Below are 22870 nucleotides of genomic sequence, written 5' to 3'. Positions count from 1 at the left end.
CAGAGCCTGCCATCTCCGCTCTGTTTTCTGCACCGCACGCTTGCTCTTGTTCTTGTTTTTGAGGCTGATCTCTGATGAGTTATGATTGAAAAGAGCGGAGCCTAACACACATATTTTCACTCACACTGTCTAATGCTTTTATGAGGCCGCAGGAGCCAGGGATACTGAGTGGGCAATGCTGATAAAGGCATATAGGGCAAAACACATTACTCTTCTTTTGTTTTTCTTCCTTTCTCTTCATCTTTTGCTCTCTCGGGCTTTGCCTCTGCCTCCTCCTCTAAAGTGTGCCTGAAGAAATGACTATATTGGTAAGAAGTCATCATTTGGATAATAAAAATAATGAATGTGCAGTTTCCATGGTGAGATTGCCCTCTCAGTTTTAAACAATAATTCATTTTTCAAAAAAAAAAAAAAAAAAAAAAAAAAACCTTTTTCATATTTAAAAATCTATATTTTATTTGAAAGTCTCTTCTCCTTACTTCTGTGCAACAGACACATGAAGTGTGTGTAAAACGTTAAAACAATGTTCAAATTCTCGAATTTGATTGGACAATCACTGTTTCTGCTTTGAAAAACTTGAGACTGGGGCAATCATGGCCATGGCCAGGGTTTGGAATGTAGTGAGGTCTGGGGTAGGTTTAAGAATTGTGTTGTAATAACCCCACATACTCATTAAACACTTTAAAAGAGACAGACACGTAGATGTTTGTGAAAAATGTTTTTTCTGTTTTGGTGGAATGAGCATTTGCATCATTGAAGAGTTGCCAGATATTGCTATGACAACAAATAAAAAACAAAAAAATGAATAAAAAATAAACCGTAATGAGTTCAAATCTTTTGTAAATAAGGTTAGATAAAGATATTGTTAATTCTACACTGCAACTTCCTGCTGTATTAACTTTCTAAAGTGTTAAATGGAAAAGATGAGTCCAAAGAGGCTTCTAATGGCGGATCTGGCAACAAGGCAGAGGCTTCGCCCATGCCCTCACAACTCTCTCAAGCCTCGTTCACTCCGCCAGCATCTCGCAGCGATCATTTTCATACCACGGGCGCTAAACATTCTTACAAGCTCTCTAAACTTAATAATACTTGCATATGAGGAGCTTTAAACAGCAGACTAGTCACTCAGAGAACAAATTTTATTTTTGACTATGAAAAATTTACCTCGGCCAGTGACCTCACAGCTGGCTACAAGCATGGGGGCAATGGAATGAGGACAAAATACAAGATATCGAGATGCGTTTAAATAAAAACTTTAGCTTATTTTAACATGAGCACCATGTTTTTAGGATACTGCTAAAGGCACGAACGTAGCAGTCAAAAAGATCTGTGTAGCACTTGTTCACATAGAAAAAAATATTTTAAAACAACAGCGCAGTGGAATGCAGAAATGTGAGATGTGGGACTCGAGATGCATCTTTTTAATGTTGAACCTATTTTAAATTTGAATGCCACACTTTTGCCATGTCATGTGCAAGATGCCACAAAAGATGCGAGAACCCAGTGCAAACCATCTAGCACATGCTTGCATAGAAAAAAAAAACATAGAAGTATGGAATGCAAACGCACGGGAAACAGCTTTGAAACATGTGAATATTTAAATTATTCTGTTTGTCTGTGTTTTTGTTGGTTTGTGCATTATTGGTGTTTTTTTTTTCTGTTGTTTTTTTCAGACTCTTTTTGCACATTACATTGTTGAGCCAGTAGATGGCAACAAGTGACTTTCTTCTATTGATTGAGCCTTCATTTATTCAACTGATTGAGTCAGAAGCACTAATTAATTCACGAATGACACAAGTGACCACGCTTATGATTGATTAATTTAATTGTTTACTCGAGTGATTTATTCAGAAACACTGGGAGAGACTAGGTGTTGTTTAAAGATGCTTCTGTGGCTTTGTTTGGAGCAGTTTTCGCTCTAAAAACTGCTCCAAACAATGCCACAGAAGTGTCTGTAAACAAGTAACTGGCCATTTTCGTGCCTAACATCTTGTTCAGGTTATTCAATATTAACTTAACATCCATGCTGATATAAGTAAACAACAGCATTCTAGACTGTGTGATATTGTTTGGCACCATCAGGTAATGATCTTATGTTCCATTTTTATAATCCAGGACACCTACTGATCAAAGAGATACTGTACATATAAACAAATGACAAAACAAAAATTAGAGGGGAACTTTATTGCAAGTAGACAGGAAAAACCCCAGGAAGAGAATATCAATATGCATCCTAAATATTTCATCTGCATGATAAATTATGTATTATATTCCAAAGTGGAGCTGCAATGATTTAGATACATATTATATATGCTTTTTAATAACATCTGTATTGAGTCTGCTATTGACATACTTTTATAATTTTTTTTTCAATGTCTGTTTATGATTTATTTCCATCTTGTTTTCTCCCAGTGAATTACCTTGATGTAATGGCTTTGTTGTATATATGACAGACCTACAAATTACAGCCTTCAGATAGAGAAGCCTACATGCTTAAAAATAAAATGCTCACACAACACATTTTATCTGAGGTAACTGCTTTACTGTCCATATACAATATGGAGTACATGACAACTTATGATTAACAGAAACAGTAAAAAGAGCCAAAACAACAAAAAGAGTAGAACAAAACAGGTTGTCAGAACAATGTGAAGGCATCTGCCGATGTGAACCCTGGAGGAACTGCAATGAGAAAAATGGAAGAATTACTTCAAGCACCGCATTTCTGTTTCAAGATTTTTCTTTTAAACAATTCTTTGGCACAATAGATGGAACACAAAAATGAAGATACAAATTAACTACCAACTGAATCACCTAAAATAGGTGGAACCTCTGTTTTAAGAGATCTGGAAAACTTTCTTAGCATAGGGGAAAAATGGATTAGTCAAACTTTCCGATGAAACTAGGTGGTTGCATTTCTTCCAATAAATAAATAAATAAATAAATAAATAAATATACAGGGCGGTCCAAAAGTCTGATTAAAAAGTCATATGACAAATAAATAAAAAATTAAAGGATTTAAAAAAAAAACTTTTTTGGCAATTTAAAAAAATAAACAATAAAATGTAGAAATGTTCAGCTGCATTTTGAGAGGGTAGATCATGAAGTTGTGAAACTTTTCCCAGCATGTTCTGATGTAATTCTATGTTTGTGAATTTATTTTATACAAAGCTGGAAGCTCATGGGGAGTGCAAGTAAACTTTGTTTCATTTAGATGTGTGTATGGACATCTAGCCTAAAGAGGCCAAAGCAACATGTGGTGTATGTGTGTGTTATTTACACACTTCCTCCGAGATGCAGAGAAAAGCAGTGTCCCTTACAAGATCTTGCAGCTTGCGCCGATCGAGAGCTGATATGTGCACAATTAAAATTAATGTATTCATTTGATGTCAAGCGCTTTAAATATTTCAGACACTGGAGGGCAGGGGGAAGACGATCTGAGCAGTACTGCAAGGGCGCTGTATTATTGATTGATCGCATGCTCAGTTCGTCACGGCCGCTTTTCTGGTGTGCATCTGCGCTCCGGGTTATTAGTGTCCCGCTGCAGATGGAGCGATCAAGTGTGTGCGTTTGTGTGCATGATGATGAAATTTTTTGTTCAGAGAGAAACACTCAAAAAGAAAGGCCAAAAGGGCACTTAGTCTGAAAAAAAATGCTACAATGATTCCTATTGTGATGTGATTTTGTCCTGATCAGGGCCACATCATGGGTACATGTTCCTGGAGCCTCCCGTCTGGCAAAAAGTGAGTTGCCATTGCAGAAGTGATGGTAGATTACAGAGAAAAGAAAATATAAAATACTTTATAAATAATAATAAATAAAATGATCAATTTTTCTTTTATGCCAAAAATCATTAGGATATTAAGTAAAGATCATGTTCCATGAAGATATTTTGTTAATTTACTACCATAAATATATCAAAACTTATTTTTTTTATTAGTAGTATGCATTGCTAAGGACTTCATTTGGACAACTTTAAAGTATTTTCTTTTTTTTTTGTACCCTCATATTCCCTATATTCAAATAGTCATATCTCAGCCAAATATTGTCCTGTCCTAACAAACCAAACATCAATGGAAATCTTATTTATTCACATTTCAAATGATGCATAAATTTCATTTTCCAAAAACTGACCCTTATGGCTGGTTTTGTGGTCCAGGGTCACATATATACTACTACTTGTACTACTAATACTACTAATGATAATACTATTTTTACAATTATTATAATATTGATAATAGTAATAATAATAATAATAATAATTACTTTTATAATTAGTATATTTTATAATTTAAATATTATTATTATGAGACAAATACATAATAATAAGAAGACGAAGAATTTACCCAATTTTACATTATTATGATTTGAATCCACGTTCTAATGACTGCTCAGAAATATTTGAAAATATGGCTGTGAAGAGAATTGTTTTATTCTGTTGACAACCTTAGTTCAATATTTCTCTTCAGGTTCAGTACTCTTATTGGTGGGTAGAAAAAAATAGCAAATATCAAATTGAGATAATTATATTCTAATTAATCCTGATCATATTTGACACATATTTCAAATATTTTAGGCAGTTAATTAAAGGCATTTGATAGTTTATTTATATATATATATATATAATATATATATATATATATATATATATATATATATATATATATATATATATATATATATATATATATATATATATATATATATATATATATATATATCTGATCTGGCCTAACATACTGCTATTGTAATTATTACTGTAACTGATTGCAGATAATCAGTAGTGACTAATTGTTGGCAGTGTAATCATTCTCATTCTATGGCTACCTGTTGAAAGGACATTTACAGCTTTATAATGCATCCCAAAAATGTGAAATCACAGATGCAGCACTTGGCAGCAGATGCCATGAAGAGGCAGAAATCTCATTGCTAGTGACTCATCATAAAACTGCTAGTGATAGACAGGCTCTTGTGTACCTCACTGGCGTAATAATAATCAGGACCACATACTGAACGGCATATTGAAGCTTACTGAAGCAATGCAGCACCGCTAGATGCACCATAAAGACGTAACCAACAGCTTTCCTTTCATCTTATTGTTCTGTGGTATATATCTAACTTTTTTCTCATCCTGATTTGGCCTTGTCAAAATTCCTTTTGTGGTTCCTCGCTGTATTGTAGCATGATGGTCTCTCTGGAGTCTGCCTGAAAAGTTCTGAAGTTCAGCCTGAACTCAACTTCTATAGACACATAGCTATGTTTTTTTTTTTGAACGTCAGAGAAAGAATGGCATTTGACAAGCCAAACTCTGAGGGATTTGTGTGAGCTATCATTGATAAAAAGGTCACTCCTGCTGTACTCAAATGAGTCAACCTTGATTGCCACAAAAGAGTGACAAAGAAATTGTGGGGATAAAATCACTATATAGTAAAGGCCATGACCATCATTTTTGAGCACAAATGCGGTTTTCTCTACAAATGTGTTTTGAGACCTTATTCCAAGTATCTTGTTTTGCACCTAACTCTAGCTTTTACCAATGGCCTTTTTGGTGAGAGCTTAATTTCAGGTTAATAGCTTTTTATAGTAAATTTTTGTTGAGTTTTAGTTTTATAATTTTAGTGTAAAAAAGAAAACATCACTCACTTTTTGGCACAACATCTTCTGCAATGTTTCCCTTAAAATTTTCTCCCATTATCTTTAATTGCAAGCCCATTGCAACTCAGCGACGGAGCGTTTTAAATGGCTTTCATCTCTGAACGAGCAGAATTGGGAATTTTTACCTTGGACAAGCGCATAAGTGCTGAGTTGAAAGGCTTTAAAAGCAACATAATCACATGTGTCATTCACAACGCCGCACTTCTCATGAATGGAATTTGCCTCTAGTCACACTTTAAAAAAGACAATGGAAGGTTATGAACGTCACCGTGCGCATTCTCATACTTGAGCAAGCGTGTTTTTTCTTGGCGGGGGCTTCATTGTGGAGCTCAGATGACCCGTGAAATATGATGTAGCACACTTCATCTCACCTTCTCACTGATGCAGACCATGCTACAATTTTCCCCTCAAAGAACAGAGCAAATCAACCTTACCATTTGCCAGGCACGTGAAGCGCTGTCTGCCCGCTGCTGACGGGTTTACATTGTCTGGAAAATTGACACTGCGGGTAAGATAAGACGGAGAATTAACATTAATTCAACAATAGAGGTGTGTAGTATAGCTGTTGGTGCAAAGTGATAAATGTCTTGTTTTATCAGTGATTTATGGAAAGGATATTATGGATTTTTTTATTTTTTTGACATAAACCTTCACCCTTCCCATTATGGTTTCAATGCCTGTAATTATGGTCTCTATTCAGCAATGACATGAATATTATTAAATGTGATCCTTGTAAGTTCTTAATATGGCATACATGTCATGTCTTTTACTTAGCCTGCTCTGAGTAAAATCGCTCATTTTGACCTTTTGCTTCCAATCATTAAAGTGTGATTATTAAGAAAACAACACAAAACAATAATAAATAAATACATGCCATAGATAAATGTGGCTGTATATACATTGCATTGGAGATTACAGTTTCTGTTTTAATAAGAGGCATTAGTTCATTGTAGTTAAATGTTCATTTTCCTAGCAATGGGAGGTGTCATCTCAACTGGTGTGAAACTGCATTCTTACTAGTTGCCATGTTGATAAGGCCACAGGGAGAAGTCTCCAACAATATAGTATGGATTCAGGCCAAATCCTGGGGGAGGCAGAAAACTGGAGGAAAATAGGGGGTTGACAACCATATGCAAGGGGTCCACCTGTATGACAAATAAGCAGACGATGTCAATTATGAAAGACAGTGATGTGAAAAAAAAATACAGTTAATCATTAAAAAAATATATATAGAAAAAAAATAATAATAATAATATTAATAATAATTAGTACAATTTTAGTTAAAGTATGTTTTTTTTTAAATAGTTTACTATAAGTTTATAATTACATTTTAAAAGTATAATTTTAGTTTATATTAAGTATTTTTTTTTTAAATGTGTAAATGGTTTCACCTCTAAGGTTATATGTTAATTAATACCTGTACAATGTGTCAATTAAAGGTGTACAATAATTAAGAAATTAAGTTAAAAGAGTTACAAAATATATATATTGACACAGAAAATATATATTTTTTTACATGGAAAACTTTAAACTCTTATTTCATTTCAAATTCTTTTTTTTTTTTTTTTTTATATGAAACAAAAATGAGTGAGTTTTAGAGTGAAATGAGCAACACAAACATAGCTGTTTGTAACGATTATTGGGGGGGGGGATAAAAATGAATAAAAAATAAATGGATGGCACTGCTGACTTATCAAAATAAAGTATTCTTTGTAAGTAATGTAATGTTTTACCACAAACTAGACTGGTAAGTTTTACTCTAGTAAATCACATTGTAGAAAATACATATAATCTATAAATAAAAATAAATAACTTTCAATAATAGTGTATTTGAAATAACTGAGTGGACACTGGTCAGAAAATAGTAACATAAAACATTAAATGCATTTATTCATATCTGAGGTCTTTGAGGCCCCAAAGTAATGTTACATTTTTTAACGGAGAATGTGGGGTGCATGTTATCAAGTTTTGTTCATAATTAGTTCTCATAAGATTGAGAAAAGTGATTAAATAATAACATGATACTTCAATGTTAAATATTTTGGAGCTATTAAATGACATTGGGCTCTCACACGGAATATGAGTGTTAAATAAATAGTAAATTTTCAGTGAAACATTGCAGAGTTGTTTTATATTTCATCTGGTTTGACTAACAATGAAAAAAACAGCATGTTATATTTACATCAAACAAAGCACTTCAAACTACTCTCTGAAGCAATCTCTTCCAATTTTCCATATTTTTCTAAACAATGTCGGTTTTAGTAAATTAAGCATAAAAAGAAGATAACCTTCTTTTCTGTTTCCCATCCATGTAAGAGAGGATGTTCATTTTCTTTTCTCTTTGCACCTCAGATGTATAAACCCCAGATTCACAGTCGTGACACAACATCAAAGCAGCTCGATCTAAAGCAGCCTATACCCTCCCCTTTTAGTTCCCCCATCTCATAAATATCATCAGAGCCATATATTGTATTCACATGAATGTGACAGTGTCGCTGAGGTAATACATTTACTTCCTGATGTTAGAGCATCTAACACTTCAGCTGTTACTCCACAGCTGATCTGAGACTCACACAGACACTCCTTTGTATCTGTTTTCTCAAAAAACGGGATTCACCCTGCACAACGTCTGAGCCATTTTAAATTATTCAGCTGAACGTACACAAGTTCAGAGGCGCTGGAAAGTGCAAACATATTTATTTTACCTTAACAGAGTAATGTGAAATGAAACTCTGAGTTAAATCTTTGTTTACCTATAACTGTTGATTGGGATTTCTGAGAGACAACCTTTCATTCTCAACCTTTCTGCTGTCTTGGAAATGTATTAAGAGAAGGGAATGATCACTTCATAGTCTTATAGGGAGTCGACTCGTAATCATGTTGTTCTTGAATAGGGATGTACAGATTGTGTCCATCTTAGTTGTGGTGATTTTTTTTTTTTATTGGTTTGTTCTTTTGTTACAATTTTTGATTTTTCTATTTTTGTTGTTTGAAGGTCACATTAAAACAGTCTTAGAAACTTATCATACCTTCATTTTTGCTTCATTTCAAATGTCCTGTATTCATTTTGCTTTACCCTTGACCCAGATTAAAAAAATTCAATTTTAAAAATGTATTCCTAATAAAAACCTAAAGAATTATTTAAAATTCTAAAATAATAATTCAATATTCTTGTGTGAAATTTTGATTTATAAATAATAATAATAATAATAATAATTATTATTATTATTATTATCAAACTGTCTATTATTATTATTATTGTTATTATTATTATTATTATTATTATTATTATTATTATTTTTATTAATATTATTATTATTATTTCATTTATGACGTTGTGCCACCATTGTACACCACACTAAACAATTTTTCCCAATAAAGTTTGTGTGTGTGTGTGTGTGTGTGTGTGTGTGTGTGTGTGTGTACTTGTGTACTTGTGTACCCAGGACAACAAACATATCAAGTTAAGAATGGTTGATTATGGAAAAATTTAAATATAAATACATACATACATGCATAAATATCTTTCTTTGAAGAAAAATAAGTGTCATGGTAAATATCAGTTGATAACAATTTAATTTAATTTTTAATTTTTAATTTCACATTTAAATTTTTTTGATTTTTTTATTTTTATGAAAAAGTTTAGTTTTGAAATTTCTATTATAATCATTACAGAACGCTACTAAATATAATAACTTGAGATATAGTGGGATTTTTTTTTTTTTTTTTAAATAAATGCATGCATGCATACAGACACTTCAAAATGTTACATACACTTTGCAAAATGTTAATTAATTCTCCAAAATAAGAGAGATCATACAAAATGCATGCTATTTTTTAATTAGTCCTGACCTGAATAAGATATTTCACGTAATAGAAATTTACATATATTCCACAAGAGAAAATAATAGTTCAATTTAAAAAAAAGAAAAGAAAAAGAAAATGCGTTCAAAAGTTTACATATGCTTGATTCTTAATACTTTTTTGTTACCTGGATGATCCATAGATATTACAAAAAGGTTCAAATGGTCACTGATGCTCCAGAAGGAAAAAACAATGCATTAAGAGCCAGGAGGTGTAAACCAGTGAACAAAATGAAGATGTGTATATTTTTCTTATTTTGCCTAATATCATGTTTTGTTTTTTTTTTTCATTTAGTGCTGCCCTTTAGAAGCTACAGGAGATACTGTACTTATATATTTCTCAGAAGACAAAATAAGTTCAACTTACCCTGATTTTCAAAAAGTTTCACCCCTAGTTACAAAAGGTTCAAATGGTCACTGATGCTCCAGAAGGAAAAACAATGCATTAAGAGCCAGGAGGTGAAAACCTTTTGAATTTGAAAATCAGAGTAAGTTGAACTTCTGAGAAACATATAAGTACAGTATCTCCTCTAGCTTCTAAAAGGAGGTGAAAAAATTTTGTGTTTTTAGGTAAAATAACTGGTTTACACCTCCTGGCTCTTAATGCAATGTTTTTCCTTCTGGAGCATCAGTGACCATTTGAACCTTTTGCAATAGTTCCGTATGAGTCCCTCAGTTGTCCTAAATGTGAAAATATGGATCTCAAAATTATACAGACATTGTTGGAAAGTGTTCAAATGTGCCAAAGATGCTGGAAAAGCAAAGAATTAGTGGGACCTTAAAACAGGGTCATTTTTTATAAATTCTGCTATTTTCTCTTGTGAACTATATGCAAATGTCTTTTATGTGCAATATCTTATTCAGGTCAGTCCAAATAAAAAACAACATGCATTTCATATGATCCCTCTTACGTAAAAAAAAAAAAAAAAAAATTAAAATTTTTATTACAACAACACATATTACAACCTTACTCCATATAACTGAATTGAAAATTGTGTTTAAAGGCATTGTATTTTTCTCAGGGCCAAAACTTTCTGTAGTTAAGGAACACTTGTACTTAGAAATCTATTAAAAATTTGTCACAAAAATTGAAATTGATAAGATTGTCTTTTTTAGTGTCCAAATGACTTTTACCCCAATCTTCCATTCACCTCCTTTTACACACAGATACTATATCTTTATAAAGCAAGTCTACAGGCACATACACACCTAAAGTACTTACACAGCCCACAAAGCTTAAGGTGTGATGAATGAATGCAAATTATGAATACAAATGGCTGGGTGCGAGTCAAAGAAAGGGGTTCATAATTCACAATAACCAGCGAGACTTAACTACTATCGGCCGAGCCAAATGCCTCACTAAATAATACCATCAGATTACTGCAAAGTGCTGATTCATTCAGACAGCCACTGGCCTCCAAGGCCATGACACAGCCACTCATACACACCTCCACAGGTGCTTAAGGGTGCAGAGGTGCCCAAAATTATTGCGTCCTCTGGGCAGGCTTCCCATAATGCATTGCTAATAAGCCCCTTTTGCCCTCATTGCACCTTTGCCTGCCGTTTGAGGACAGAAACAAGTGCCCGTGTTCCAGTCATGTCCTTGACATGTGATTAATGATTACATGATAAAACGCGAAGTATGATGAAGGGAGAGTGAAAACAAATGGTACAAACTGCTTGTGGGGAATGAAAGAGGAAGCAAGTGCAGATAACTGAAGATTGAAGATTGAAGAATGATCTCGAATTTCAGGGCTCTTATGAGGGGCATCCATCACCAGAGACAGTCATACAAATAGCATCTCCCATATTCAATTAGTTCCCCTCGCAGCGCTGGCTACATGATCGTCAGCCGCTACCATGCTGCAAACGCTCACGCACACACGCACCCTAATGCTCATCTGTCTGCCCTTCACTTCTGTCTTCCACATCTATTCATCCACATCTGTGACCATTGTTCCCTAATGTAAGGTTGCGAAGGGCTTGACACATTAAGAATCTGTTCTCGTGACTGCCAAGTATTTTGGGAATACAGTGAAACTTTGTAGTTGACACACAAGGTAAGACATACTGTAGCATATCGGCTGCCTGTCTAATAGAATATTCAAATAGGGTCATTGTGGTGACATCAATTTTTTGGTGATGTGCCAAAATACATTTAAAGAAATTCATGCAAATAATGTAGTTTTATTTAATGACATTTAACAAATTAATGTTTTGATATTACTAAGGGAAATAAAGTTAAAATGTAACAATAATGACAAAAATCTTCCTTAATCAAGGGATGAAATTCTTGAAACAGAAAACTTATTAAGCAGTTTGTTAAAATCTGTTACTATTATGATTTATTTTATGTAGTATTTCTTGATTATATATAGTGTCAAAATCAATATGTGTCTATAAATATTAGATCATTTTATCATTTTATGACAGGGCTGGTTCAGGTTGTGAAATCATATGTGATCAGCTTCCCAAAAGTTTTATGTTAATGAATGAATGAACGAATGAATTAATTAATTTTTAGCTTGATTGTTTTTTTTTTTTGTTGTTGTTGTTGTTGTTTTTTATATATATAATTATATTATTAATAAACACATGAATGCATTCTAGATAAATAGTAAATGTGCCATACCTAGTTTTATTATAACACTTTTACTTGGTTACTCCATATGACATTTATACCCCCAGTTTCACAGACAAGCCTAGTCCCAGATTAAAATATAAATCTGAGCTGTTTCAACTAAAAGAAACTAGCATTGACTGATCTTAAAATATATCAGTGCCTTTGTTTTGTCTCAAGATTTTTTGTTTGTTTGTTTGTTTTCTAAGGCACATTTATAAAATTTACTTAAATGGAACACATTTGTGTTCCTGTGGCTCAGTGGTTGTGGGTTCAATTCCCAGGGGATACATGTTAAAAAAAAATAGCCTGAATGCATTGTAAGTTGTTTTGGATAAAAGTGTCTGCTAAGTGCACAAATGTAAGGGTGCTTTCACATCTCTAGTTAGGTTCATTTGGTCCGAACCAAGGGCAAACAATTATACATTGTAGCATTTTTCAGCTTTTTTGGTTCCTTTTCACACCACACTGATTGCTTTGGTCGGAACCAGTTGAAACGAACCAAAATGCAGTCACATGACAACATCCACATCACTCATTGGCCATGACGTATTTACTAAACTGCTTTTCGATTGGTCAGAATTTACGTGCGGGAAAATTCCAACATAAGAGGAAAAGCCAGCAAACAACACGGAGACAACACAGCTATGGAGAGACGACTCCGCGGGCTGGTTTTGTCCCTGGCCATAATCTATTACATTGTTTGTATACACCACAATATGCAAACAATACATTTCTATAATGAAGCGCGGATGCGGCTTGAAAACAACTTTCTAATGCACTGCAAACGGCGAGTGGGCATCGCTCGTAACTTCGAACGGAGGCGTGCATTAATCCACGAGCTGCCATGCTAAAGTGCAAACTGTCAACAAACACTTCCTCATCCCATAATGCACAGCGCAGCTGACTACGGCAGCTGGTTTAGTCCAAAAATGATCAGTACTTTTTGCAGTTGGGTCTGTTCGAGGTCGGATCACCTTTCTCACCACAAACGAACCGCTCCAGAGTTCGTTTGAAAGCGTACCGAGACCACCTCTTCAAGCAGGTCTCGGTACGCTTGTTTGGTCCGCCTTTGGTGTGCACCCGAGTGCGATTGCTGCTTTCACACCTGCCAAAACGAACCGCACCAAAGGGGGAAACGAACTCTGGTCTGATTCAACCGAACTAAATGAGGCAGGTGTGAAAGCACCCTAAATGTCCTAATTGATCTATGGCCTAATCCTGGCTTATTCTAAGCCCTGTCTGGGAAACCAGGCCTTAGAGTCATTGCATTTAAACAATTTTTAATGGTACTAGTAAAAAAGTAATATATTTAAAATGCATTCATTTCATACTAAGTATAGTATATTTACTGACATATTGCTTGAGACTTACTGATATATATATAGATATATATCTATATATATATATATATATATATATATATATATAATAGATTTTTATGATAGATTTTATGATTTTCTGCATGGAGTATTCAACAGTTACCAGTGCCAATGCAGTTTGGAAAAATGCAAACAACTGTTGTATTTTAGGGGCAGCTCCTCATGGAGCCTGGAAGTTTCTTGATGTTTCTAGCAAAGCAAGGAAGGAGTGTTATGTAATATGGCAGGATTGAAAGAAGAAAAGTGAAGACAGTTTGATTACAGCGTGGAAAATCAAGAGGAAGATAAATTACTAAGTGGATAAGAATATAGAACAGGAGAGTAAAATCAATGGCCAATGAGTAGAGCCAAGAAAATGCCAATATAACAGCAGGCAGAGATATTCAGATGCCTTGTTTGGAACCTGGACACTGTGACATGTGTCTGAAGAAGCTGCTTTACTTGGTACATAAATAAATGTTGGAACTGGGTTATTTTATTAAGTGTTATACTGATAGCTTCATCATATATTAAGCAGAAGATGTAAAAATACACTGAAATAGATCAAAACTCCATGCTAACAATAATGTATTTTGAACCTGTTTCAAGAAAGAGCTGTCAAGATGCTTCTTTGAAAGCTCCTGATGCATAATGAAAAAAAAGGTATATAAAAAAAAAAATTGTTTGGCAGTTCATTACCAATCCATTTAGTGTATTTAAGAAGAAGAAGAAGAAACACTGTTTTGTTTTGAGTCTAATAAAAATTACACACTAAACCTAAGGGTGGCCATCCATGAAGTGATGACATTAAACATTTAGGTACAATATAAAATCTGCTGACTAGAACTGAATACTAATGCTAAATGTTTTATGCACATCATATCTTCATGTTGCTCTTTTAGGGTTATGCAAACTGAAAAGATGATAAAAGTATAGTGTAGTAAACAGTGCGGTTTTTCAAAAGAGTACATATTTATGAGAACTGTGCCACAGAAATATTATGCAATTACTACTTATGCAAACTTTCACAAACATTCTCAAAAATTAGCTAGTTTCTACGCAATGTTTAAAGACTATATACTGAATAAATGTGAACATGAACAAAACTGATGTGCAAATGAGAACTGCTCTGTTTATGACTCCAATTGAATATCTTTCTATCAGGTCATTATGGTCTTCTGTTTTGAAAGTGAAAGTGAAAGTGACGTGACATACAGCCAAGTATGGGGACCCATACTCAGAAATCGTGCTCTGCTTTTAACCCATCCAAAGTGCACACACAAAGCAGTGAACACACACACACACACACACACCGTGAACACATACCCGGAGCAGTGGGCAGCCATTTATGCTGCGGCACCCGGGGAGCAGTTGGGGGTTCGGTGCCTTGCTCGAGGGCACCTCAGTCGTGGTATTGAGGGTGGAGAGAGCACTGTACATGCACTCCCCCACACCTATAATTCCTGCCGGCCCGAGACTCGAACTCACAACCCTTGGATTGCGAGTCCGACTCTCTAACCATTAGGCCACGACTTCCCCCCTGCTCTTTGGACAATAGAAAGACATCACTGCAGCTTTTTTGACATAGGTTTGTCTGAAAAAGGTTTGTGACAAAGTTTTTCTCCTTATTCTCCTAATATAAGCTCTGCCCTTGGAGGAGGCAGACCAGACCTAGCTTTGCTCTGTCCCGTTCACGCTTAACGCCTATAGGTGGACCGTACACAGAGCGTTAGGACCTCAGAGCAGCTCTTCATCTGTTACAGAGGCCAGCAGAAGAGAAAGGCTGTCTCCAAGCAAAGGTGGCCCACTGGATAGTGGATGCCATCGTCTTGGAGTATCAAACCCAAGGCTTGCTATGCCCGCCCAGGTTGAGAGCATACTCGACGAGGAGTATTGCATCTTCTTGGGCGTTGGCACACAGTGCCTCGCTAATAGATATTTGTAGAGCTGTGGAAGGGCAACACCAAACACATTTGCTAGGTTTTATAGTATAGCCTTCGTGTAGAGAGTGTCCTCTCGTGTACTCGCTTCAAGTAACCAGTGAACCAGAGGCACTGCTCAGTGTAATGCTTGCTGCTTCTTCCCCTCTATGGACCGGACATGTCCGCTTATTCTGCTCTTCAGTTCAGCTCCCCGCAAAGCGAACCCTGTTGATTTCCTCCATCACCCTCGGCAGCCAGACGGGCAGAAGCATGGTGCTAGGCCTACCACTTGTAGATACGCCTGTTGGTTCACCCCTGTGCTAGGCTAGGTGTCCAAATGTTGTGATCCTCACGGTATGGGTATGATCAAAATAATTGATAAAAACATATTCCACAACTAATGTTCTCTCACATCAAAATAATCTACTGACATACTTGTTTAAAGCTGTTTTGGACTTCTTCTTTTTTTCACTTCTCAAGGCATTAATAAAGTGGTACACCATTGTAATGTTTTTATAAGCTGTTTGTAATCTCATTCTGACAGCACCCATTCACTGCAGAGGAGCCATTGGTGAGCCAGTTTTGTACTGCTAAATTTCTCCAGATCTGTTCAAATGATGAATAAATGGCATCTACACCTTGATTGGTAAAGAAATCAATTTTCGGCAAATTTTCAGTTTTTTGTGAACTTAAGACAAAACACCACAATGAACTCTTTTTGTACAGTGCTATCAATAATCATATTTTTTTCAGTTTTTGGCAGTGAATGTCGCTTAGCAACATCTTGGTATTTGGTACTTGGTAATGATATACTTCCTCATCTGCCTGATGGTCAACACATAATTAAGAAGTTGAAAACTAGAACTTATTCAACTCTTCTCTTTATATCTCTTTCTTATATCTTCTTTTTTTTAGCACCTCAATTCTATCGTTCCTCTCCACTATAACTAAATTGGAGAACAGCAGCCCAGAGCCCAAAGCAGTTTCATTTCAGAATTTTCAACAGTATCGAAAATCTCATCCCTTCTGACCACATAAATAATTTAAGACTGAGAAATTCAACAAGTACGATTGTCCAGTCCAAAATTATGCCTATATGATGAAATAATGGTTTCCCTGATAGCTCTAGATGAAAAATCTAATTGTCCAAGAACAAGAAACCTGTGTAGCCTAGCAACAGCACACAGCTTGGTTTTAAAGCACACTGTTCATGTAAATGTGCTTCAGGGCTGGTCACGAAGCAGAAAAGTTTCTTCAAACTCTTGAAAGTAATCACCCTTGTCTCGAGCAACATGTGGCATCACATTTTAAGAGAAAAAAAAATTTGAATAAACATAATAATAATAATCATAACAAGCATGACCTATCAATTAAAAGTCCAAACAAATCACTGCTTGCAACAAATGTCCAATCAACAATTTGGATCAAACATGGCAGTTTAATTGGCCTCTTGTTCTTTGTGACCTATTGACATCTCAATCTCTCCTTGTGATAAATTCTTTGCCACAGCGAATAATAAACATCTTAATATGCCTCTTGCTTTAATCATACACAAACTCATTCAGACATCTCTGTGCAACTAATCATCTCTGAGAAGTAAGAAGTTCAGGATTCAGATTATGTGTCCAGTAAAATCATCCCGCATCCCGCATTTACAAAACCATTGTACACTGTAAAAATTATTTTCATTTTAACCATAAAAGACTTTTTAAATACTACAGTAAAAACCTATCCACTGGTTAACTTTAAGTTCCCTTACTATATACGGTGAGAAACTTGTTATGAACTTTGATACAGTATGTGTTATTTGTGTTATTATGGTGGTTGTCAGTACAGTATATTTTAAAAGTTTTAATAGCAGCATGGCCTTGCCAATTTCTTAATATTAAGCCTAAAAATGTGTTTTATTATCACTATTGATAAGGATTTTATGATCTTTGAATAATATCAGTCTTTAAATGCAAGATAAAGAGTACCTGAAGTATACTTGCAATTGTTCCACTTTAACACAATCAAATATACTTCAGTATACAGTACGGACTTCAGCACTACTTCCCAAAAGTGCATTAAGTACAAAATTAGTTGTTCCAATTTAGCAGACTTTAAGTATACCAGTTTACTACAATTGCAGAGTATTTTTATTAAGCACATAAATATGCAAATTTATTTGTAGTAATTAGCATTGAATAAATTAATTTAAAATACATTTCAATATTTTTTTACTAGGTGCTGTGTTGTTGCTTTTTATATGATTTTTTTTTGTTTGTTTGTTTTTTTTACAGGGTAGTAAAAGTCAGCAGTGCAAATGCTCAAATTTGTGGTGTACCTCAGGTGCAGGGAACCACAGGAAGCAGTTAGCCGGCAGTGACCACGTGCCATGACCCGTTCCTGCAAAGAACTGGGTGTTTTGTAGGGGACACCTTCCACTTCTGTTCCAAGTCTGGATCCTGTCCATATTTTCTGGCACTGACATGTCTGTAATTGCAAACACAGGAGATGCACTTAGTAAACAAAGAGAGAAACAGAATGAACAATGAGAGAAAAGATTACGTAAGTGAATAATCTTCACCAGAGCCTGGACCTGTGGCCTTTGTCTTTGCAACAGTGGCATCCTCGTGGTATTTATGGCATTTGGCATTGTGAAGAGGCCCAGCTGCATTCTGCACGCTCCCAGTACCGCTGCCAGCCCGGGTTTGTGCCATGTGGGCACCATCTGCACTTCTGCCCAACTCCACGTCTTCACCTTAGGAAGAACAGGTGACAGGATTAATACACGAGGATCGTGAATACTCGGCAAATCCAAATGCCATTTTCAATCCCATATGCCTTATTAAGAAACGAAAATCACCAAAACAAAATTTACATATGAAGTACTATGTCAACATCAATGCCTTTTTAAGTACTTTAGTGAGGGTTAGCATAATAAATAAATAAATAAAAATCAAATCTTAATTGGTCCCCAAAGAGTAACTGTATTGAACTACTGCAAAATTTAAAACTTTATATACTTTTTTATGTAAATACATAAACATTCAAATGTTTTGTTTTGTTTTGTCATGCAATATACACAAATCACCTAAATCTGAATCTGCACATACCCTTTGGCCTTTAGGATGTAAAAGCATTGGCAGAAGTAAAGGGAGAAAAAGAGATGGCAGGAGAAAAAGAAAAGAAAAAAAAACATGAAGATTGCAAATCGATTATGTTTAGACTGCTATTACAAACGGATTCCATTACCAAGAGGAAATGGATATATTGATTTGGGCCAATGCTCTCTTCTTTATGTTTTTTCATTTTCAAAATAATGAGTGACTTTTTGGATTTGAGGAGCTCCTTTCGTGCCCCGAGGAGAGCGTTGACTGAGCACCATCCATAGCCTTCCTCGCAAACAAAAACAACACTTTTCCTCTGAGCTAATTCAAGTCGTACATCAGTGCCATGCAGTGTCACTACCAAAGACTCCCAAACCGTCAAGACGCCATGAGGTTGATTGTTATCGTTATGGAACCCTTACCTTAAATGGTGTTTCTATAATTGCTAACCTGGAATAAACTACTGAGACACAATATACCAATATGAGTATGTCTGTTTATGTCTGTAAGATGAAAACTACTTGTACTGAAAAACTTGTCATTTTGCAATATATACAACTCACAGCTGCACAGTACAATAAGTTGGAATGGAGGCTGATATGACTCTGGTGGTATCCACTCATTCTTCAGTCACTGTATTTCCCCCCGAACACACACTCACACATACATTAAGTAATGCAGTTTATAAAGAGATCAACTGTGGTGTGGTGCTTCATGTGTGTTGTGGCCATGCAAATGTCTTGGTTTGAGTAATCATGAGTGTGAATTTGCATATTCAGTGACTCTTTCTAGAGGTTATATTTTTACACCAGTAGGTGGCGACAATATATGACCTGACATTATGGAGTATGGCTCTTTTTTTTCTGAATATCAGCGAGCATGTCTGTATGTCTGAGCAATACAGTGGTGCTTTATAACTGAATGAATCAGCCATTTGAACAAATCTTTTGAATGAATGACTCACTGACTCATTAAGGCTTGCTGCCACCTACTGGCATTTTTAGTTTCATATTTAAAGTATCTTTTTTTTTTTTTTTTTTTTTTTTTTTTACATTGTCAATTACAGAACAAACCAGTCGGCAAAAGCATAAAACTACTTTCTGAAAAATATTGTCTATTTGCCATTATTGACAAAATATCAGGGGGGAAATAATAATAATAATAATAATAATAATAATAATAATAATAATAATAATAATAATAATAATAATAATAAATCAAGCTATAAAACAATTTTGAAAAACTGGCAATATTGTGTCTAGACATACGTTACTCAATATTAACTTATCGTTTACTGTTGCCTTCTTTTTCTCCAGAACTGTATCAGAAACAACCTAAGCTGTCCTTGCTAGCTCTTCAACATGCTGCTTTTGAATTAACATGATTAAGTAGATCAGATCACCAATCAGAACAGCAAGTTTACATATATCCAATTTACTTCTGTATACTTTTTAAGTAAAAATTACACTTTGTGCAGTTATTGTATATACATATCTTTCAGTTCTGCTTAAATTAAAATTTGTTGCATCCTGCTTGTTACTGCACTTCAAATTAATTAAAAATCAAATTAATTAAAAATTTAGGAGCTGAACTGGAAACTAAAATGACCATGAGAGCGTGAATGAAAAAAAAATATACTGTATTAGGTTTTAGATTTAGATTTGCTTTAAAGTTTATTATTAATAGGCATGAGCATGGTGCAGATGCTATGGAATGTCAATATCACATTTACCTTTAAATGTGTTATCTTTAGGTATTATCTTCTCATCTGCCATTTGGAAGTCTGCAAACACAGGTAGATGGGAACACCTTGGTAATGAACTTTGTTCTTCCACTATAACTTTCTCTCCGCATCCACTTTCTGTTTGGGGGGAACTAGGTTGGTCAATGAAGCCCTGGGCTGTTTGTGCTTCTATTTTTGGGGATGTTTTAGCTGAGACTCTTGGATGTTCTTTTTGATTTAGTTTTTGTGCCCTCTGTGGTTTGCCGCCATGCAATTGGATCTTTGGTTTTCCTTTTAAGACAGTTGCTTTATAGGAGCCACTTTTACTGACGGGGGCTTGCTGTGGTGGCCTGTCCACCCGTGGTGAGGCAGGAGGTGGAAGTGGAGGAAAGTCTTCTTCCAAGGGCCCCTCAGGGATGTCTGCTTTCCCTGTGGCCTGTTTAGGTTGAATTTCTTCAAGCATCTCCTCAGTTTTATCTCTGTCAGCCTCCTCGTGGCTTATGATCTCTATGGTCTTGTCAGGTTCATGACCATGTCTGCATCTATCATCAGGAAAACATGGACACATGGCATCAACATGCCCCTGCAGTAGAGTCTGGGTCATGTTATGCTGAGTCATTAACATGACCTTGTCCAACTTTTGATGCCCTGCGCTCCTGAAAAAAAAGAAGCATGCATTATTTCAAATTGCGAGTGCATTGTGAATGCAAGTTATACTGTTGGGGAAATATTCACAGGCCAAAATAGATACTAGTTGAGATGGATGCATTGAAAGCACAAAAAGTACCGAATAGTTTCATGTAAAAAGGTAAACAAGCCCTCCATTAACCAAACATGAACTTTCAGAGAATTTTCTTTGCATGTTACTGCTGTAAATGGGGCATATTTTGTCTCCAAGTATGAATATTTCATGATTGTCTTATTGCTACCGTGTAATGGGGTTCAAACGAACACCAGGAGGAGATCTTCCCATTGCTACATGGTCTACCTAAAATAGATGGGGTAGGTGTTTCCATCGACCACCGGGGACAGATGGCAGATCTATTAGCATGGGCTGCCATGGCCAGATTTTGCATAAGGTAAATTTACACAATAGAGAAGCACTCTCCGTCTTTCTTTGTTGGTAAAACTATGCCCATCTTCAGTCCAATTTAAGACTTACTTAAAGTGCCTTTACAACGATGATGCTGCTTTTTTTAAAGGTGCAATCTATGCAATCTAACTTTGTTGTAAATAAATTATTAAATAAATTATGAGTTTATTTGCAAAAACTCCCTTTTTTATTATTTTCAAAAATCATGTTTTATTTATGTTATCATGTTTTTATTGTGTTAGTTAGCTGTATTTTTTAGTTGTTTTTACTTAATCAAAATAACCCAACTGCAGTTTGATTGAGATTAATTGGAATGCACAATGAAAAAAATATATATCTTTTTTTAAAATTGTTAAAAATGAAGTTATCTGTTTTTGCAAATAAACTCTTGAAATGTAGTTAGTAAATGTGAATGTGTACATTTATAATAATCTAGAAATACAGAAATATGTATGTGTACATATCTAAATATGAATCTGTCTATAGTATTATTTTCATTCCATTTTAGTTTGTATTATATGAATATTATACTATTTATATTATTATATCACATTGTTCATATAAAAAAAAATTCTTATAACATTTATTTCTGTAAATGTCAATACATTTTGCATTACATGATATTATACTATAATATTACACTGTATTCTATCGTAATAACAGTGTTTACACAGAAGAAAGGCAGCATCAGAGCTGGCATATTTTAGTGAAGCTTTAATGCTGCATTCTGTATTTCTTACACTGAATCCGACACAGAGTCTGGTCAGACTCTTTTATTTGTCAGATACACACTACACCACAAAAGTAAAAACCCATGTATTCTGTCGTAACTTACGGAGTGGACAGACTGCTGTAATGTCCTCTGTTGCTCTGGATGTCACCGTCTTCAGCAAACACATGCGCATTTTCTGGTAAATGCGGCCAAACTCCCTTACTGGCCAGAACAGAGCGCTTCAATACTCTACCACAGGTTCTGTCCAGACTGTCTTCTGGTGTACTGGGATGAATCCACACTGACCTGGGAAATGGTCCTAATGCGTCCCAAAAACGCTGAGGTTTTGTTCTAGATGTCTTATCACACGGTCTTGTTTTACATTTATCTCCAGACATGGTGATAATTTAGCTTTCTCTTATCGTGATTTTCTTGTTTGTGGCTTGCGTCTGCCTTGCTTGGAATGTTTCGATTGAATATTGAATTGAATTTCAAATATAAACAAAAACAATTACGCAAACAGCTACAAATCATTACGTCACCTGAATGGATGCAGGAATCTTCGCGGGAAGAAAAAAAAAAGTTACTTGAAATAAAGTAAACGTTGACTGAAATATTATTTTTGTTTATAGATATATATATATATATATATATATATATATATATATATATATATATATATATATATATATATATATATATATATAGCCTATATATATTTCTTATTTTAATTTAGGCTAGTTTAACTTGATTTACTAAAATTAAATATTACTAAAACTGAAATAAAATTAATAATAAAAAAAACTTTATGTATATTTAGCAATATTGA

The 22870-nt window shown here is 34.8% G+C and overlaps 1 protein-coding gene across 2 annotated transcripts; it reads right to left on the bottom strand.

Moving 5' to 3' along the window:
• Window positions 1-2288: 2288 nt before the first annotated feature.
• Window positions 2289-22540, bottom strand: LOC109046486. Of its 2 annotated transcripts, none has more exons than XM_042745722.1 (7): window positions 22165-22540; window positions 20246-20892; window positions 18003-18164; window positions 17748-17896; window positions 6673-6800; window positions 6090-6157; window positions 2289-2682 (listed from the first exon to the last, which is right to left on the bottom strand). In XM_042745722.1, the coding sequence occupies exons 1-7, from the start codon at window positions 22437-22439 to the stop codon at window positions 2639-2641; spliced, it is 1473 nt and encodes a 490-aa protein (XP_042601656.1). In that variant the 5' UTR covers window positions 22440-22540; the 3' UTR covers window positions 2289-2638. The 2 variants fall into 2 exon arrangements, with proteins under 2 accessions (XP_042601656.1, XP_042601655.1); XM_042745721.1 differs by having other exon boundaries at window positions 2295-2682; window positions 17991-18164; window positions 22165-22539.
• Between the last annotated feature and the right edge of the window lie 330 nt (window positions 22541-22870).

The sequence above is a fragment of the Cyprinus carpio genome, chromosome B19 (assembly GCF_018340385.1).
Source record: "Cyprinus carpio isolate SPL01 chromosome B19, ASM1834038v1, whole genome shotgun sequence".
Classification (NCBI taxonomy): Eukaryota; Metazoa; Chordata; class Actinopteri; order Cypriniformes; family Cyprinidae; genus Cyprinus; species Cyprinus carpio.
The sequence above is the reverse complement of the archived record's forward strand: the minus strand, read 5'-3'. Positions and strand labels throughout refer to the sequence as shown.

Coding starts and splice junctions, on each gene's coding strand:
- LOC109046486 (XM_042745721.1), bottom strand. CDS start 22,439: ATGTCTGGAGATAAATGTAAAACAAGACCGTGTGATAAGACATCTAGA. Junction 6,801..17,747: donor TGTGGTTCCCTGCACCTGAG/GTACACCACAAA, acceptor TTTGTCATACAG/GTGGACCCCTTGCATATGGT. Junction 6,158..6,672: donor CCTTATCAACATGGCAACTA/GTAAGAATGCAG, acceptor TCTTACCCGCAG/TGTCAATTTTCCAGACAATG.